Genomic DNA, 19,628 nt, shown 5'->3' with positions numbered 1-19,628 from the left:
TTCGATGGATCGTGAATATCACATATTTTTGAAAATTAAGAGTTTTCTTACCCGTTACGTCTGACCTGACAGTTCGACCAGATTTTGCTGTGTGTTTTTGCACTAAAAATGTTAAGTAAACATAGCTGTTGTATGTAAATCTTGATTTTTTTTAACTTGGGGTAAAAGGACATCGATAGATCGGCCAATAATCGGTATCTGTCGATAAAATAAATGATCATCAAATAAAACAAGCGGATGGACAGAGCCGAGATCCTGTCAAATAAAAAAAGTAAAAGATAATGCCAATTAATATAAACACCAAAGCGATTTTTATCGTCAAATATCACTCTGGTATCGGTATCGGTGGAGAAATGAAGTATCTGTGTATCTCTTTTTTTTCATTTTCCTAAAGCAAATGTAAAAATATCAAAGAAAATCTATCAATTATTGTCAGAATGTGGAAAGAAACTGAGTTTGAAGCAGTATCACTCGGTTGTAACATTAGGGTTCGGGATTTTTCTAGCTAGTTTTTAACTAAACCCCTTGAATCTCCATTGATGAATATCACACAAACCTGAGCTTGGCTATTTTTGGGGTCCGTCAGCCGGAACCAGAACACCCCACAAGAGTTGTGGCCCTCACTTTCTTAGGATATCATTTGATTTTGTTGCTGAAACATCAATGTTAACAATCAAGCAAAATGTGCTTAAAAATAAATGATTCAAAATGATTTTGGTGTGAAAAGGCCGGTTTCTGCAGTTGATGCTCTTCTGTGCCACTGTCTTATGTTTGTTGGGCTGTAATCATTTCTCTGATGGTTTGTGTCACAGTGGTGAGAGCGGAGCGGGTAAAACGGAAAGCACCAAACTGCTGTTGAGACACATCATGGAGCTGTGTAAGGCCAACTCGCAGCTGGAACGGCAGATCCTTCAGGTATGTGACTCACACGACATCGGTCAGACCAGCGTTCATTTGAATGAAACCACCTGCTGTGCACAGATTACAAGATCAATGACTGCATTTGTGTTCAGATGCCACCGTATTCAGGTCGCCTGCTTAATTTATGGAAATGGAAACTGCTCCCCGGCCTTTCAAACGGCAGTCTTGTGTTTTTGTGCAGTGTGTGTGTGGTTCCTGACATGTAAGGATCAATAGGGTACAGGCAGCCGGTTGTTATCGCAGAAATAAACCCCGACAGTGCTGACTGCTTGTACATTATCCCGCTTATTACACGACTGCTTGCCACATGAGAACATTTTTTGAAATATTTGATTTTCTCATTTTTTCTGAATGCAGACATTCCTGTTTACTTTCGGTTTAAGATACGAAACGTTGTTCATATGTCACGAACAGGCAATTTGGTTTAATCTCTTGTAAATATAATATCATATGTTATTAAAAGACATTTATTTATTTTTTCATTTGTAAAAAGAAACCTGTCAAAATGATTTGCTGCATCCGGGTTACCGTGCGTTATTAGTTCTGAGATGTTGTTATCTGGGAATAACGAACCTGCAAATGACGCAACTGGCCAATCAGAATCAAGCATTCCAAGCGTGCAATAATAACAAATAACACATGACAGATATTTTTATGTAAAAATCAAGTGCAAGGGCCAATGGGGTGTTTGATTTGATGTGTGCATGCTTTGTTTTTGGAAGGTTGACCCGTCTCTAAACTAAAGATTTGTGTAAAGAATATAAAAACTTTCATTCAGAAAATGATCGTATTACATTTAAAACACACAGTGCTTAGTTGTTAAAAAGTCCACATTTGAATTGTAATTCGGAAGATGAGTTTTTGTTTGTTGCTTAATTCATACTTCGGTATTTCCTGGTTCTGTGGCTCAGTATTTTTAGGATTGCAGTATTTCACCATCTTTAAATGAGTATTTCTGACGCGGTATGATAACGATCATCCTGTTTGTTTTACGCAATGAACATTTCCACGATGCCATGGTCACACTGAGTTTTTTAAATCTTCATGATCGTAAACATTTCAAGACGTCAAGGTCACACACCTTTAATTCCACAATTTGATTACACAACACTTTTAGAAATGAGGATGTGTAGAAAGTTTTGTGTAACGTTCTTTTTAGTGTCACAGTCCACATCAAACTCTGAATGCGTCTTTTTAATGCAGAATTGAATTGCAAAAACACTTCCCTCATCCGCCATGGGTCGATCGAACAGCTAGTCTTACCCTAAACTTACACCAGCGAGCCGCTCAAGAAAAACATTACACAACACTATCATGAACCAACTCTGTTGGAAGAGTTGAAATGTTAGAAGAGTTTCTCATTTCTCACCAGCGTCTCGCAGAGAGACATGATATCTGAGGAACTTTAAGAAGTGACCTCGGTGGTCTCCTGCTGGTGGGATTTAAGAGAGTCTGGATGGTGTTAAACTCCTTCACATATGATGAAATGGAGTTGATGGTTTTGTTTCCTGCTTCATCAGCATCACCTGCTGTAAATACATCACACATCCTGTTTCTCAAACAGTTTATCTTGATGTATATATTCTGTTGAAAATATTTCCACACACTGTTTGTTGGATTTTTGTTTGTGTGTGATACAGTGTATCTGTGTATTTGTGTGTCTCTTTATGTGTGACTATGTTTCTCTCTCTCTCTATATATATATATATATATATATATGTGTGTGTGTGTGTGTGTCTGTGCGTGCAACTCTGTGTATCTGTTTGTGTGTGTGTGTGTGTGTGTGTCATCATTCTCAGTCCCTCAAGTAGACTGACTGCTTGCAGGATTTCCAGGAGTCAAAACAAAACATTTTCCTGAGATCCCCAGAGGAAACTTTTATCGCGGTGCATTTTGCTCTCTTTTGGCTCCAACCATTTACAGAATATCTCAGTTATGTTTCATTAAAGTATCAACTTAAACAAAAGGAATACAGAAGAAAGAAATGAAGAGTTTGGTTCCAAAATGAGATAACTCCATTTTTGTTGTGCATACTATCAATCAAACTGTAGTTGGTTTGTTTTAATTTAAGCCATATAAATAAAAATACAGCTAACACAATAAAACGCAATAAAGACATGAGAATATGATAAAAAAAACATGTTTTTATCCCATTTTGGAACCAAACTCTTCTTAGGTTGACACTGTTTTTGTGGACAGTTTAGCTCTTTGGTCTTGGAAGAAGTTAAAGTCATCATAAAACAGAAGTTGCGATTGACTTATTTTCCGGTTCGTGATGTTTATCTGAGTGAAACGGCTTTTGAAATATGAAAAAAATGTTTTGGTTTCCATTCCCTTTTTGATTGGTTTGTTGTAAATTGAGCCGGGAGGAGAGGGGTAAAAATACCTGGCCATTGGACCGTCAGAATAGTAGTCCTTCCTCTTTTTTGTTGCGCACGTCATGTGGTGAAGAGTTGTTGTTGAGAGTGGGATAGGTATTGTTATTAAAAAAGAATGGTATGCGTAGATAAACAATTTATAATAATCACTCAACACTGTGTTAAACACGGTTTAATTTCATGGTGACTTTGAAGACATTGAGATCTGTTCTGAAATCCCAAAGAGACACGTGTGAAGTCTCAAGATGTTTCTAAATCATAATTCTCTCTTAAGATGCTGATGTTTCTGTGTTCATGAGGCGGTAACTTTATTCAGTTTTTTGTGATTTATACACATCTATGATGCTTTGTTATGCAGTCTTGTGTTTAGATGATGTGTAAAAGAATCATAATCGCGTGTGCTTGTGTTTAGGTGAATCCTCTTCTAGAGGCTTTTGGAAACGCTCAGACGGTCATGAATGACAACAGCAGTCGCTTCGGGAAATACATTCAGCTCCGCTTCCAGAACTCTTCAGGTTTGTAGCGTTTATGACGGACAGTAATGATAAACGCTGGGATCAAAATCCTGGGTGTGTTCTTGACCTATAATTCATTTACCTTTGATCAAACATTAACATTTAACGTTCTACATCCTTCCAGTCAAAGGAGCCAAAATCAACGAGTATCTCCTGGAGAAATCTCGCGTGGTTCATCAGGACGATGGCGAACAGAACTTTCACATCTTCTACTTCATGTTGGCCGGGATCTCTGCTGAGGATAAAGAGATGTACGGGCTTTTGGATCCCAGGCGCTACCGGTGAGTCTACGATGTCGCTGTTGTGAAACAGGATGATCGACGTGTTTGTGATGTGTCTCAGAGATTCATTTGTTTTGGGGGTGTGCCGTCTTGTGCAGCTATTTGTGTTCATTGTGTGAAAGGTTGAGCCGAATCTTTGTCAGGTGACAAATGACACCGTCTCTAAAATCTGAGTCATAATCGACTCATCTGATCACACAGATCAGAGGTTGCGTAGACTTTTTTATAGGCTCGTAAAAATCGAAAATCCAATTTGGCTAGGATCGGATCGGGATACTTGAGATTAGGGTTAGGGTTAGGAATTAAAACATTTTAATTCCTCTGTGCATATTTTCAGAAAAGTACATGCGTTGTGTGATCTGCTGATATCTCAATAAAAAACCCTTATGAAAATGAACACTATTTTAATTATAGTAAGCATAGTTTAACTATAGTATTTGCATTTAAGAGCACAGGAACCACAAATTAACCATAATTTCATTATGGTTACATCAGTTTAACCATAATGTAGTTCAACTCTGGTATCACAAATGGTAATAATCAGAATAACCATGATCCTATGTGTATATATACAGAAAACTAAAGTGAAAACAATTCCCAACCCTCGTAAACACTTCACCACTGCGCACCTTTGTGTGTATGCATGTTCAGGGCAGGGGTAGTAGCCTACGACCACTTATAAAAACAAAACGTCGGAGAATATTCAGTTAACGCGAGTCAGATATAATATTAGGATTTTATAGTATGTTAACAGCTTGTAAATAAGCCAAACAACATGTTGACTTGATCGAAAATGTTTCTTGTTGTTTACAATGTAAAAGAGTCATAATTTGTAATGATTAATTGGTTTTAACGAAACATTACATTTTAGTTTTATTGTAATATAATATAAAATGTACATTTTATATTGACATATTTCATACATATGAAATATACACATACCATACACGGTAAATTCAACAAGAGTAGACTCATTCCTTTAATATAAAATCTTGTTATAATTGTTTTTTGAAAGTGTAAAATACAAATCGCAATAAATACATCAAAAGGAGGTTTCCATTATTATCACTTATGTATATTAGGGAGATTTATGTTGTTTATTTATTTATATGATTTTAATGTCACTACCCTCATGGTGTCTATGACTCTCTGTGGAAAGGCCACATGGGATATTGATCTTTGGTTGTGGTTGTCCATTTTAACACTTGTATTATTGCGGTTAACTGTATATTTTAAGGTACAAAGACTATTTTCAGATTGTATTTATCAGTTAATAAAATACCCTGTTAAGATATTTGTAAAATATACAAAACTTGTCTGTGAAATATGTCGTTTAAAACTCTGTATGCCGTAATGCATAAAGTGTGTATTTTTCCATTTGGTGTTTTTCACAGTTTGAAACTGCGAAGTTGCTTACAAGTTTCTTGTATTTTTACAGAAGTGCAACCACAAGAAGCCTGACAACCTTTTTTGCAGTGTGTATAGATTATATGCAAAGCTGCCTGAAGGTGTGTGTAATAGCCGTATATTTCTTTCTCTCTGTTTGTCAGGTATTTAAACGGCAGGTTCGGGCAGGAAGACGGGGTGCAGAACTGGCGTGCGAAATATTCTGAAGTGTGTAATGCCATGGACATGGTGGGATTCGAAGAGCAGGTAATAAAAGGAGCTTCTCTGTGCTCATTCATGAAATGATAATATACCATAATCTAGACTATAATGTAGTTACTTATGTCAGAAATGAAAAAGTAAGTACACCAAAAATATACATTTGTTTGAAACGCAAGCCCAGTCCTCGATGACATCACCGCAATACGATGACCACGTTTTCGTTAAAGGGTTCCTTCGCTTGAACTTTCACTCCCTCTGGTTTGCAGGAGAAGGTGGACATGATGACCATTCTGGCAGGAATCCTGTCTTTGGGAAACATTGCGTTTGAAACGACAGATAGTGACGTTCTGAAGGTGTCTGAGGCATCGCGCGGATGGCTGAAGGCGACTGCTGTGAGTTTCCTGCTCAGCTAAGAAGTGTGAAAACGATCATGTTTAAACCTCACACCGTTACGGTGTTCTTATGGGTTGCTAGGGTTTTCAAGCTGGTTTCTAAGGTGTTCTAAATTGGTTTTGTGCATATGTCTGTGTGGGTGGGTACATGGTACTATGTGGTCAAGCAACCCAGACTCTCAAGCAGGTCAAGATCTAGTCAGCCGGCTCTTCACACACACACACACACACACACACGTCTGGGTTGCAGGACTGTTTCTCAGGAGGTGACTGGTTGTTTTGTCACTGCATCACCTCTACCGTCCCAGATGAATTATGACTCACTCACACACAAAGAAACTCTTTTAAGGGCAAACTGAAGGACCCGGTCTCATCTGGGCTTTTACGATAAGACACACTGTGCAGAGAAAGGTCACACAGCTATGTTTAGACTCAATCAGGTCGGCCTATAAGTGATATAAGTTGTCATTTAATTAATTTTGTCACTCATGTGAGCGTATCAGATCTTATTGAAAGTGTAGAATCATCCTTTAACTTGTCAAGAGGTTTAGATTTGGATGTTTGTTTTGTTGTAACCGTGTACACAAATGCCCCCCAGCATCTGTGCACACTTACGTTTATGTGACCTTTACGGTGAGACATTTGTGTTTTTGTTGCTATAGTTTATGTTTGACTAGTCATTGTTCTAATGGCAGCTTTATGTATCGTTACACCCCTGTTGGTAAATGAAACAAATATTCGAGCCGTGTGGCCTAACCTTATAAAACAACCCACAAAATCTGAATGGTTCATTTGAATTGCTGGATGTTCTAGGATCAGCTCGTGTGATGATTCAGGAACATGTTCTGCTCGGCTAAATCACGTCATGCAACACAAAACCGATTTACATGTGTGTGGTGGTGTGACGCAGGGTCAGTTTGGTGTTCAGGAGGAGGATTTATTGAAGTGTTTGACAAGCACAACATCTGTGACGAGAGGAGAGGCCATCCAGAGACTGCACAACCAGCAGCAGGCCGAGGGTACGACGGATGAAGTGTGAACACAGTTTCACATCTGTCTGAAGGCGCTAGCTTAAAGACACTTTTTTATGTGTTTTTCACACCTGGCGCTTTCTAAATATAGCTGTTGACATTTATTTCAGATGCCAGAGACTCGATTGCCAAAGTTGCGTACGGTCGGGTGTTCGGCTGGATCGTCAGTAAGATCAATGAACTGCTCGCTCCTCAAGTCGACGCTGATGTTGAGCTGAATGAAATCGGTAAACATGAAAATTCATGAACTTTCATGTTCTGAATCTGAACACTTTATGGCTTGTTAAAGGTATAGTTCACTCAGACACAAAACGCTGTCATTTATTCACCCTCATGTTGTTGTAAACTTGTATGTGACTCTTTCTTCTGTGGAACACAAAAGACGATCTTTTGGGAAATGTGTGGTTTTGTACATACAATGGACGTCAATGCGATTTAATGTTGTTAAGTCACCAACATTCTTCAAAATATCATCTTCTGTGTTCCGTAGGAGAAGGAAGTCTGAAAAATGAGACAGTTTCCTCAAAATACCTTGTTTGGCATTTATCTGAAATTTTTCTTTTAAGCTGGATGAAAAATCTGTGAAAAAGTTGAATGGAAAACAAAATTCCTGAATTGATGTTTAAGGCTCGTGTCTGTATTTACAGGAATCCTGGACATCTTCGGTTTCGAGAACTTTGCGGTGAACCGATTCGAGCAGCTCTGCATTAATCTCGCCAACGAACAACTCCAGTATTTCTTCAACCATGTACGCTGGTCGTCGTTCGTTCAATGACTATATAAACGACACATTCTGCAGTGCTTCATGTTGACACTGTTTGATTTTCCTCTAGCACATTTTTCTGATGGAACAGAAGGAGTACAAACAGGAAGGTATCGAATGGGAGACCATAGTCTACAAGGACAACAAACCCATACTGGTACTGAACATTTCTGTCTACGTTTGCTCTCTGTGATTATCTTGTACTCTCTCCAACTTTTTTCTTTTTCCCTTCTGTCCAACTCCAAAAATACACCCGAGCTCTGAGTTTGGCAGGCGGTTGTGTGGTAAATCTCAAACACCGTATGGGCTGAGAGTGGAGGACACGGACTCAAATCCTTTAGCTTTCTGCACAGCTGGAAATAAATGGCAATCATTTCCCTTCATATCAGTCTTGTGTATGACATTCTCTTGGCTTAAAAAACGGTGCCTTAATGCACTAAATGACCATTTTGAAACGTAATTATCATTATCATTCAAACACAATTTGGTACTTCTCTCCTTTTAAAGAAAAGGACTTCCTGCAGAAAGAATGCTGTTATTCCTGAAGTAGATCATGTTGTAATGCAAACACTTTTGTCCACACAAGAGATTTCTGGGCTCTGTAAATATGAACTCTGCTCTGTAATTACAGGTCTGTGTTGAGTTAAATGTATGTCACATTCTGCTGGAAACCCTCAGCGTTTCCTGTTGAGCCCTAATATAAAATGACATTAATGTTCAGATAACATGTGTAAAGTCACTTAAACTTCTGTTTCTGTGTTTAGGATTTATTCCTCACCAAACCTATCGGGATTCTCTCGCTGCTGGACGAACAAAGCGCCTTTCCTCAGGTACAAATGATGCCAAAAATGCTCAAAAATATACAATGAGTTCTGCACGATAACGGAGAAAAATGCTATTTGTGATAACCTGCTGACTAATGCATCACCTCATCAACATGCCAGACAAGCCGTTAAACAGACGCTCATTCATGAAGATATTCAAGGTCATGTGTAATCTACACCCACAGGCCACTGACAGAGACTTTGTCGACAAGCTAAACAGCAAATTTAAAGCGGCTCCCAACTTCGAGGTGGTGAGAAGCCACACCCCTCTCTTCACTATTGTGCATTACGCTGGGAAGGTGAGATCACACAACACCTGTATCATCATTCCAGAAGAATTCCCCCGTGTTCTTCCTGTATAAAGAGTGTTTCTGTGCTGTGTTCAGGTGCAATACAACGGCATCGGTTTTCTGGAGAAGAACAGAGACACGATTCCGGCCAACATCCGGGAGCTCTTCATCAACAGCGTGACTCCTCTGCTCAGCGTTCTCTTCGCCGGTTTGTCACTCTATCAATCTGAGCGTTGCAATCTGATCTGACATCTGTGGTTATCTGAAATCAGAAGCGGCTCTGATTGAACCACAGCGTCATGTGAACACATTTGCATACGGGTTGGCTGTTTCACGTCAGTTTGAACATCAGAACTTGCGGGATTTTATTGCGATATTAAAATGTAGGCGATGCTTGTGTTACAAATCTGTTTGGTGTTTTTCAGCCACGATCTCTCGGACAGGGACACTAATGCCACGGAAGGCCAAGGTAGAGATGATTTTTATTAAAGGAAGTTTGTCCCACAATTTTGCATAAAATGAGCAGTGCAGGACACAGCTTCTATTTATTTGGTTGGGGACATTTGTTATAGACATTTGTATGTCCAAAAATGCGACTTTATTTATATATTAAATGTGCATTGTGTTTGGGAGTTATTTCCCGTATTAAAGATGGAAAACCTCTACATTTTGTGCTGGATATCTATCCATAGCCTAGTTTCCAGCTCTGTATACGACCTTTCTTTAGTCAAACACAAATTAAGTTTAGAAATATGAATCATACGTCTGTTATTCCCGAAATGTTTTGCTTATTTTGTCAAATTAAAAGCAAAACAAACTCAGGAGCGCTAAATTCTAATATTGATAACGCTAAATCTTTAAATCAGATTCTTGCATGTCTCATTATAAAATATTATGAAACAACTAGTATTAATGACACATTTCAGAAACAATGAGATATGATTTTAATTCAGAGTTCTTATGGGTTTGTTTGGATTTCAGTTTTGCTAAATAAGTTAAAAAATAATCATTTTCTCACACAATTATCATTTTTGAGACCTTCAGGAGAACCAGAATCACCCTTTACATGTGTATACAGTGACTGATATTTGAAATAAGTCATTTTATTTTTAATTCTAAAGCAAATATAACTAAAAAAGGCAAACAAGAAATTGTAATCGTCTTAGAAACTTTGATTCTGGTGCATGTATAGAAAGGAAATCATTAAAGCTGTGTCAAATGTCACATTGTAACGTCACGTGACCTGTTTTACCTTTGTGCTGATTTCAGCTACAAGTTTCAGAAGACAACTTCAACTCGACCAGGAAACAATCTGTTGGGGCACAATTCAAGGTAAACCATATTTGAAAAAAAAAACCCATAGGCCATTATTGTTGTGATTAAAAGTACACACACGCATCTAAATGAATGTGTGCATATGTAACGTATGTGAATATCAGACACGTTGTGTTTATATTTGGAGCGGAAACTAACAGCGTTGTGTTCTGTGTAGCATTCTCTGGCTGTTCTTATGGAGAAGATGTTTGCGGCCAGTCCACATTTTGTGCGGTGCATCAAACCCAACAGAAGCAAACAGCCCGATGAGCTGGACAGCCAACTGGTCATGGATCAGGTACGGCTGGAGATCTCATCAGGGTCTCATTCAGGTCTCATCAGTACACGCAGCAGAACTCTGCTGCTTTCCGGCCACAAACTTATCCGGCCTCTAATTTTCCACAGTGAAGACCAAATGCTTGGTTTACAGGATAATTCACCCAAAAATACAAATTCTTTCATCATTTATTCACCCCCATGTTGTTTGAAACCTCCACATGTCTCTTTCTTTTGTGGAACATTTTGAGAAATGTCTCCGATGTTTGGTATTACAAAATACAAAAGTAATTCTCGCGGCTCACAACGATACACTGAGGTCCAATAAAGCCTAAGTCCAAAATGAGACTTCCTGGTTAAATAAAGGTTCTAATGTTATTTGTAACCTTTATAACCGGCAATCAACAGCCACAGGCAACGGGTTTGAGCATGCAATAGGTCGCGTCCCACAATGCATCTTGTGCCCTTGAAAGTAACTGCCAGAAGGGTACACTACATAAACGGTGGTCTAAGAAAGCAGAAAAACTGTGTTGTGTTTATTACTGCGTTCATTAGGTCGGATTTAAACGGCTATATTTACTTGTGTGAGGCACATGAATGCCATTGGATTCATACAAAGGTGCGATTATAGCGTTTCTTGCACAGATCATTTGATTCGCTTTATATAAGACGCCAGTCAAAAGAGGCAGGGATAACTTTTGTGCTGAATGTATTGGTGTTTCTACTTTCAGTGATTTGACATTATTCAACTAAATATCTTTATTAATAATTTCTTGAAAACAATGTGACCCACATCTTGAATGCACTGGGGACTGGGGGGGGAGTGAATTAACAGCAATTTTATTTCAACAAATGCATCATGGAATATAAAATGAAACTAAAAGGACATATCCTTTTTAATTAAACATCATGAAAAGGCAAAAATACTGGATGCAGTTTTAATATATGACCTATAAGTAACAGCAACAAAAACAGTATAAAAGGAACAAAATGCAATAAATAACAGAAGAAATGAGGATATGGTAAAAAAAACTTGCCTGCATCCTATTTATACTTTTGGAATCTGGCCCTCAAAGAAAAGTACACTTTCACAAGTTTGTTGGCAGTAGTGTTAAAGGCGAAGCAACTTTGTACAACACTGACACCTTGTGGTCATTAGAACATATACAGTTTGGTGCAGTTGTATTTACATTCTCCTCTTCGGTCTCCTCAGCTGAGGTATAACGGCCTGTTGGAAACCATTCGTATCCGGCGAGACGGTTTCTCATGGCGTCCGACCTTCAGTGAGTTTGTTGAGAGGTGCGTGTGACAGTCAGACAATCTCTTACAAAATCATCACATCTCTGGCCTGTAGCTTAAATGCTAGAGGATGAACATGGGTTCAACCTCCAAAGAAACTGAAATGCGTACTGTATCGCTTAAGATTGCAACGTAATCACATCTGTGTCCTGCAGGTATAACATTCTGCTGGTGAAACCAAATCTCCCGCTGGACAAAGAAAGGTTTGATCACCTCTTATAATAATGTTGTGTGCACAAAGTCATTCAATCAATAAATCTCTCAGTGTGCTTCTTTTTAACATAAGATAAGAGCGCATACTTTCAGTCTACTTTTCATGCACTTCTCAAGAGCGTATTTTAATTGACACTAAGTATACTTGACTTTATACTTGCAGTCGACTAACAGAAACGTAGTTGACCTGTTGTTGTGTATAGTCATATACAATGAAAAAAACTTCACTGTAAGTGTACATTGATGTATACTTTCCTAAACCAAATGTGCAACAAGTATTAAACTAGTAAACTGTAAGTTCACCTTTATTGTAGTTTCAGTAAACTTGTATACTCAAAATGTACTATTTAAAAGTATACCTTTAGGATCACTTATTAAGTGTACTTAACAAAATGAGCTTGAAGTATACTTATTTTGTAAGGGTAATAACGCTATAATTTGAGTCTGGAGAAATATGGCTGCATGCACCTTCATAGTGAAGCTTTTCTGCACCGCTACTGCACATTTCAATGACATCACATGATGTTTACGTAAATGTGTCTTGTTGTCTTATTGGTTTTAGTTGTGTATCCATCCTGAAGAGCACCGAGCTGTCTGGCTGGAAATGTGGGTATGTTTGGAACATGCAAACACAGAATCTATCATCGTTTCATTACGTTTGCTGACTGTTAGGCTGGAGATGTTTTTCAATGTGATACCTGGAATGCTGATAACGCCTTCTCCTTCGTTTCTCTTTCAGATTATCACGGTTGTTTTTCAAGTACTGGCATCAGGAGGAATTGGCCCGTGTGCTGGAGAGGATGGGCCGGGCAGCTGTAGTCATTCAAAAGAGTGAGTTACAATTACACCTGTTTGTTTTTGCTTTAATGACATCGGGCGTATTGAAGAGTTCCAGGAAGGCTTGCGTGAATAGTCTTGGCTCACAGATTATATTGCTGTGCCGCAAGCGCCTGTCAGACCATCAAACAGAAACACCGTCAGGACATGTACAGACGTGATCAGGAATTTCACCTGCTTCATAATGAGATGGAAGGAGGTTACTCATGAAACAAGCGTGCTGTGTTGCAGGCCTGATGTGTATAATATCTGAAGGAGGATTTTTCAATGTTCTGAGAGGACGGGTACTGTGTTGACCCCATTTAACAATTCTGGTAAACATGTGACGTCTCGTGCAGATTACCGCATGAGGATCTGCAGAAGGAAGTATTTGGTTCTGATAGCAGAGATACGACGACAGCGACAGGCGCAACGGCAGAAAGAGGAGCGAGAGGAAGACGAAAGGAGATGTAAGCTGCTGGAGGAAGAGGAGGAGAGGAGACGTCTGGAGGTGGAGCAGGAGAACCAGCGTAAGAAATACTGTTCTTGACCTCTTGTGTTCAAACCCAGCTTGACATGAAGATCATGTGTTCGTGCTTTTTTGTGTTTTCAGGCCCGGCGTTTCCACCGGTCCCTCTGCCGAGGAAGAACAAGCCTCAGCCGAGACCGCGCTCGGTGCTGAACAGCCTCATCAAAGCCCAACACATGGCACCTGTGCCACGACCTCGCAGCAAACTGTTTGAGGTGACCTGCACGTTACTCCGTTCTCAGATTGATCCACATGTATTTCTTTGATGTAACTGTTTTGCGTTGACCTGAAGTGTGGTGCTCAAGGTTATATTTGTTTTATCTTCTTGACAGGCGACTCCGTTTGATAATGAACTCAATGAGAATGTTCATCTGGACGTTTCTCTGGTGCTTCAGCCAATAAATGAAGAGCGCATTAAAGAAAAGCACTTGAAAAAGACCAACACCATCCGCTGGTTTAAAGAGACACAAGTGCGTAAGCTGGCAAGAGATGGAGAATTCCCCAGCTGGTTCCACGGGATGATCACAAGAAGGTTTGACTGATTCATTCCAATGGACCCTATTTAATATGTTTATATATACAGCCTCAGAAAAATGAAGAGACCTCTCCAGTTCTTCAACAAGCATTTCTGCATATTTTGTGGGATTCAGTCCACTGTCTGTTCAATTTCAACCGAAACAAACTTCAGGAATGACATGACGTCAAGCAATAGTAATGTGAAAGACTTGAAACTAGTGAAAGAAATGGTTTAGTCTATCATGTATAAATGTTTTAACCGATCCTAAAAAATGCGAAAACATAAGTCTTGTGGTTAAATATGAATATGACATTGTTTTCTTTGCAACATTCAAGATTTGCGGACATTACGCCTTTTATTATTTTGGCACGTTTGGGAGTCATTGTCACTATTTCACAGAACAAGACAAAAATCATCTTTCTATAAATAGTATTTCTGTATTTGGTCTCTTAATTTTTCTGTGGCTTTATAAATGTAAATGTGTAACTTTGCTTTCTCAGACAAGCAGAAGATCTTTTGATCAATAAACCTCTCGGATGCTTTTTGGTGCGTGTTGGTCAAAGTCGGGAGGGCTATACCCTCACCTACAGGTGAGTAACGCTGAATACTTTCTGTATGCCAAAATATTGTGCACTAAGGCTGTGTCCGAATTAGCCCCCATACACTAATATAGCACACTATTTGAGGGGATATCCATTTTTAGTGTTGTCCGAATACATCGTGGACACTATTGAGTGTACTCCTTCGATCCCATGATGCATCATAAGAACGAGTGTACAACCGATGTACACTCACGGCTAGCTGCTGGCCATCTATCGTGAGGCTAGCGCTGAATGATTCCCTGCAGAAGATGGCACCCGCAACGAGTGTCAACTATTTTGTCTGTAGGAAACTTAAAAGCTGTCACATACCGCAGGTGATGCATTAAAATAAACAACGCTAGTTGGATTTATAACCGTTTTTTGCTATAATATCAGATTTTGATACCCAATTTAATGACTCTCGTAGCATTTAAAGGACACCTGTAATTTATCTTTTTCCACTTCCGTTCAGCTCTGCGACATGAACGTCTGAGATCTTGACTGGTGCTATTTCACCAGGGTTCAGATTTGGATTTTTGTCGTTTTTCTCTCAATGGAGCCACAGAGTTCAAGATATCATTGCAGATTGAGTTTCACAGCATAATATGCTCATCTACATTTGAGGTGGAATCAAGATTGTACATAAGACGAGCCTTTTAGTAATGCACAGAAAAATCATCACTAGCTGAAAAAATGAGTCTGGTGCGGTAACCTCCTAGTCTTTGAAACCTCCTTTGGAAGCAGGCAAGTGAACATAACAGGCATATGATCAGAAACACTGAGGGCGTTTTGCTCACAACAAACAGACTTTTGATCGTGGGGATTTCAACACTCATGTCATATCTAAGAACAACGTCGCCTAAGAAGTTTGCGAAGTCCTTTTTTGATTTAGGAGTACGATAAACCACAGCGAGAGCCACAATGGTTACAAACTCCCTCTCTTTCTCCCAAACACTTGTATTGTGAGTGCCATTTATTGGGCGAAGAAAAGGAACTCAAAACAAGGGAGATTGCAGTGATGGCATTATTCATTCATTTTTAAAAACACTCCATAGATGTCGTGATAATATCATTAGCATGAATTGTTTTGAAAATATACATCACAGCCTTCATACAAACATGTTCACATGGAAATCAATAAACCAACGATGCAAGAAAACCATGATGATTTTTAGTTTCTATTACGATCAGAACCGACCCGAGTGCTGATGTTGCTTGAATGTTAAAGGGGTTTTGATCGCTGCCGTCACTACATGGTGGAGGTTCAAACCAATGGGAAGTATGTGATCCTCGGGGAGGACCGGGCTCACTCCTCTCTCTTGGATCTGGTTCAGTGTCACACTCAGGTGGGCATCAAACCCTTCATGGAGCTTCTCACAGCGCCCTGTGGTCAGGTGAGTCTGTTTGCCAATCACCCATTAGCCGATACAAAACATGATTTTTTTTACATTTATCGTTTCATGTTTGTCCACCTATCAGACAAGTGAACACGAGTCCGACTACGAAGAGCTCAGAGGCGCTTCATCAGTCGCTTTAGTGGAGAACAACGATGCAGAGGAGGAACATCAGGACACGGGTTCAAGTAAAATCCACTTACAGCTACAGAGACTCTTCCTGCCTCCGGGGCAAAACTCGAGCACCGAGGGACACAAACCCCCTGTGCTGAAGCGTATCTCTGACAGGCGACGACGGGCTGAGGCTGCAGAGATTGAACGCAAGGATAATGATCACGAGAGCCGACCGTTCCCGAGACTCTACCCGTCCATCAGACTGGCCATGAGGGAAATCCAGCAGATCCAACAGGTGACAAACAAACGCGTGATGTAAACTCAAGATGTCGTTTCTAGATGGTTTATTCGAAACCTGTCATTCTCATTAAACACAAGTTGTGCTTTATTTATCGGTACGTAAGACCTTCACAAAGGTTTTTTGACGCAACCATCCTAGCGATGGCCTAGCAACCACACCGAACAACACAAATACATCTAGAACTCCTTAGCGAACACACCCTGGCAACCACCCACAGGCAACATTTTTTGCAAATGCCAACCAGATCGATCACAAATCCAGGTTAGCTTGAGTTTCAGTTTAGAGACTGTTAAGAAATGTGCCGTTATACAAACACTGTCAATCGCAGGGCAGCTCGCAGCGATCTGAAAAGACTAAGGGAATGCTTTCTTCCTGGCTTTTCCAAACAGAAGCACATGTTGAACGATTGATCACTTCAGTTTGGTCTGTGATTTAACAAAGGCGTTGACGTACCTTCCCTCTCATGTCTTTCTCAGGACTTTCAGCAGAGTCAGGAACACATCCATGTCCCCTCCAGCAAGCCTGTGACGTCGTGGAAGAGGACCGGTGAGTGTTTGAACTGTTTGATGTATCCCATAAAATGCTCTCGCTAGAAATAAAAAGCAAGTTGTTGTATGAGTGTAAACTTTTGGTGTCTGTTTAATGACACTGGGTATTTTCATGTTTCAGATGCGTGACACGTCGGACACGTGTTCTTGATGCTGCTATTCATTTTGTTTCGTTCGTTCCTTTTTTTTTATTTGATTGTAAATTGTAATCAAGATTTTTAACTTAATTGACATCGGTCTCATTGGTTGTTATTTTATGTATTTCTATTTAACTTGTAATTTATGTTAATGTTTTATGTTATTAAATAAACAGCGTTTTACACCACAGGCCTCTTATTTTGCTTTTGAATGCCAGAATTAAAAGGGTCAAATCTGACTAACATGGAGTTTACATGAACGGTCATGTTTTTTTATTGGAGCCTGACACGCACACTAAATCTTCTCCTGTGGCCTTAAGGAGGAGCTTTAACAGCACACATATACTGTAAAGTCGGTCTCTCACAGGATTCTCAGTCAAAGGTTGATACAGACGCTTCCAGTGGATCTGCTAGTGCTCGGGATTTTACACTCCATCACCTTCAGCGCTGTTCAAGGTAATTCTTACTACAGCTTGACTCGTCATTTCAGAGCAAAATGTACAAAGTAATCTAGGCCTACCTGTTGTGATGTGATCTTTGATTTATGGCATTTTTGTATCTTCTTAAACATGCTGCATTTAAAAGATTCAACTCAAACTGTGTCTGTCTTGATACTTGGGAGGAGGTATTGTGTTATTTGTGTATTTATTTTTATATGCATTTGTAGGTGCCGCACCCCAATGTTGTATTGAAATGACAAAAAGGTTTCCCCTTAAATTGCTTAGAAGTATGATATTCAGACCAGCCGGGGAGCCTGTGAAATCAATGCTCTTGTGTAAGTGTTTTACATTTCTAACTTTCTTTTCTGATCAGAAGACGGTCATGTCTCGATAACATCTCATTTCAGGTTGCATGTTGGACACAAGAGATATTGCGCTGATCCAAAGGTGAAGAGAACACTGAGAAGATTAAAGACACCTTCTGTTTGAAGACGATGATTCAATATTAAAAACGTTTGTATGTTTCAAAAACAGTTAGCCTTTAACTCCGTTCTTACAAACAATAAAAAAGATTTAAAAAGGACTTTTTAATTCTGTTCTGTCATGAAAAAGGAAAGGTTTTGAGCATCTTTTGAATAAAGTATGATTGATATAATAGTTGTGTATGAGTCTATCACTCAGGCCCGGCTCTACGGGGGTCCGGGGAGGCTTTGCCCTTCCTCCCAGTAGCTTTGCCCACCCTGCCTCCCCCCAGAGCCATTAAGAGAGGATCCGTGAACCGCCGTTGCTGTGAAAAAACTGTTCCGTTGCAGTGAACGGACTTGGTGTCGAGGCCTGCAGGTCCTGTTTGATAATCCCGCAGTCGGGTCAGTTAAAAGAACACCCGACAGCAGCCGACCCCACCCGTTTGACAAAAATGACACAACCTGAACCGCACCGCATTACATCATGATGTAGACAAAACCATCTATTTTCTCAAGTAACGGAATATTAGGATTTCCTTGTTAAAGCAGTTTTAGACATGTAGGGGCAGTTTCCCAGCGCTTAAGGCAGGACTAGCCCAAGTTAAAAGATGAAATGTAGCCTAAGTAGTTTAAAACATGCCTTGAAATACATTGCTGTGTCAGTACAAGTTGTTTTCAGTTTGGACAGCTCTAACATTTATTGAAGTCTATAGGACTAGTCTTGATCCTGTTTCGGGAGAGACGACCAAGAGTGAATCCACTAAAATATTGTTAGCTAATAGTAGCTGTTCTATATTTGATTAGTGATTTATGCTAAATTTGTTATACATGGCCTATATTATTCATGTGTTATTAACAATAGTTTCCCTTACCTTTTAATGTAAAACTATACCAATGGTATAACTTTAATGGCTTTGTATGCCATTACTTTGTAAGAAATCCCTAGGGCTGTCACGATTAGGAAAATTTGTCTGACGATTAATTGTCTAATAAATCATAGTGATTATGATGATTAATAGTCTGTTTTTGGGCATTGACATTTAATTCTCATACATGTTTGATTTGGCTTTAAAATGACCATATTGAATTCTGAATACAAGACTGTTTTTTGGAAATACTGAGTTTAGCTTAAATAATATTAAATTGTACTGCAGGTAATTTTTATGGTATTTGCTTTAAAGTTTTTTTGAACTTTTTTAAAGTTGTGGTAGTTCAGATTACCAATGTTACCATACTTCAGTTACAATGTCCACACTAAAATATGCAATTTGCAGGCACTACAGCTCCCCCTTGTGTCTTCTAAATAGATGTCCTAGAAATGCCACAATGCTCATGCACAAGAGGACACAATGGGTACATTAAATACATCCTAACCCAGAGGAGACTGTTGTCATCTGGTTCAAGAACCTTTTTCAGGCTTACTCCAGAACGTTTTGATTTACTTCATTAGAAAGTGGCCACAAAACCAAGCAGAAAACCATTTTCTTAATAATCAAAATGAGCAATGTTTGTGTGCACGTTTAAAATGGAGAGTGAGATTAGAAACAAATACATAAATAATGTAACAGCTAGAACCAAGACATCAGTTTGGCTAAAGCACGGTGTGCGAGATCTTTTAAAAGTGAATTCTGCTCTTAAATTTAATGTCATAAGTAAAATGTCTATTAACTTGATCAGACAAT

At 39.3% G+C, this 19,628-nt stretch overlaps 1 protein-coding gene across 1 annotated transcript; it reads left to right on the top strand.

The window, feature by feature from the left end:
- Positions 1–815: 815 nt before the first annotated feature.
- On the top strand, positions 816–17,230 carry LOC306889384 (myosin-IIIb). Its single transcript, XM_079448257.1, has 27 exons — positions 816–915; positions 3,712–3,814; positions 3,939–4,095; positions 5,646–5,748; positions 5,970–6,095; positions 7,006–7,114; positions 7,237–7,353; positions 7,774–7,874; positions 7,960–8,046; positions 8,654–8,719; positions 8,899–9,012; positions 9,100–9,211; positions 9,429–9,472; positions 10,273–10,335; positions 10,496–10,615; positions 11,807–11,892; positions 12,048–12,095; positions 12,668–12,715; positions 12,845–12,936; positions 13,281–13,451; positions 13,535–13,665; positions 13,783–13,982; positions 14,468–14,557; positions 15,777–15,942; positions 16,028–16,351; positions 16,834–16,903; positions 17,027–17,230. The coding sequence occupies exons 1-27, from the start codon at positions 868–870 to the stop codon at positions 17,032–17,034; spliced, it is 2,904 nt and encodes a 967-aa protein (XP_079304383.1). The 5' UTR covers positions 816–867; the 3' UTR covers positions 17,035–17,230.
- Positions 17,231–19,628: the final 2,398 nt, after the last annotated feature.

Source organism: Barbatula barbatula, assembly GCF_947034865.1.
Source record: "Barbatula barbatula genome assembly, chromosome: 24".
Taxonomy (NCBI): Eukaryota; Metazoa; Chordata; class Actinopteri; order Cypriniformes; family Nemacheilidae; genus Barbatula; species Barbatula barbatula.
This window is presented reverse-complemented; position numbering and strand designations above follow the sequence as displayed.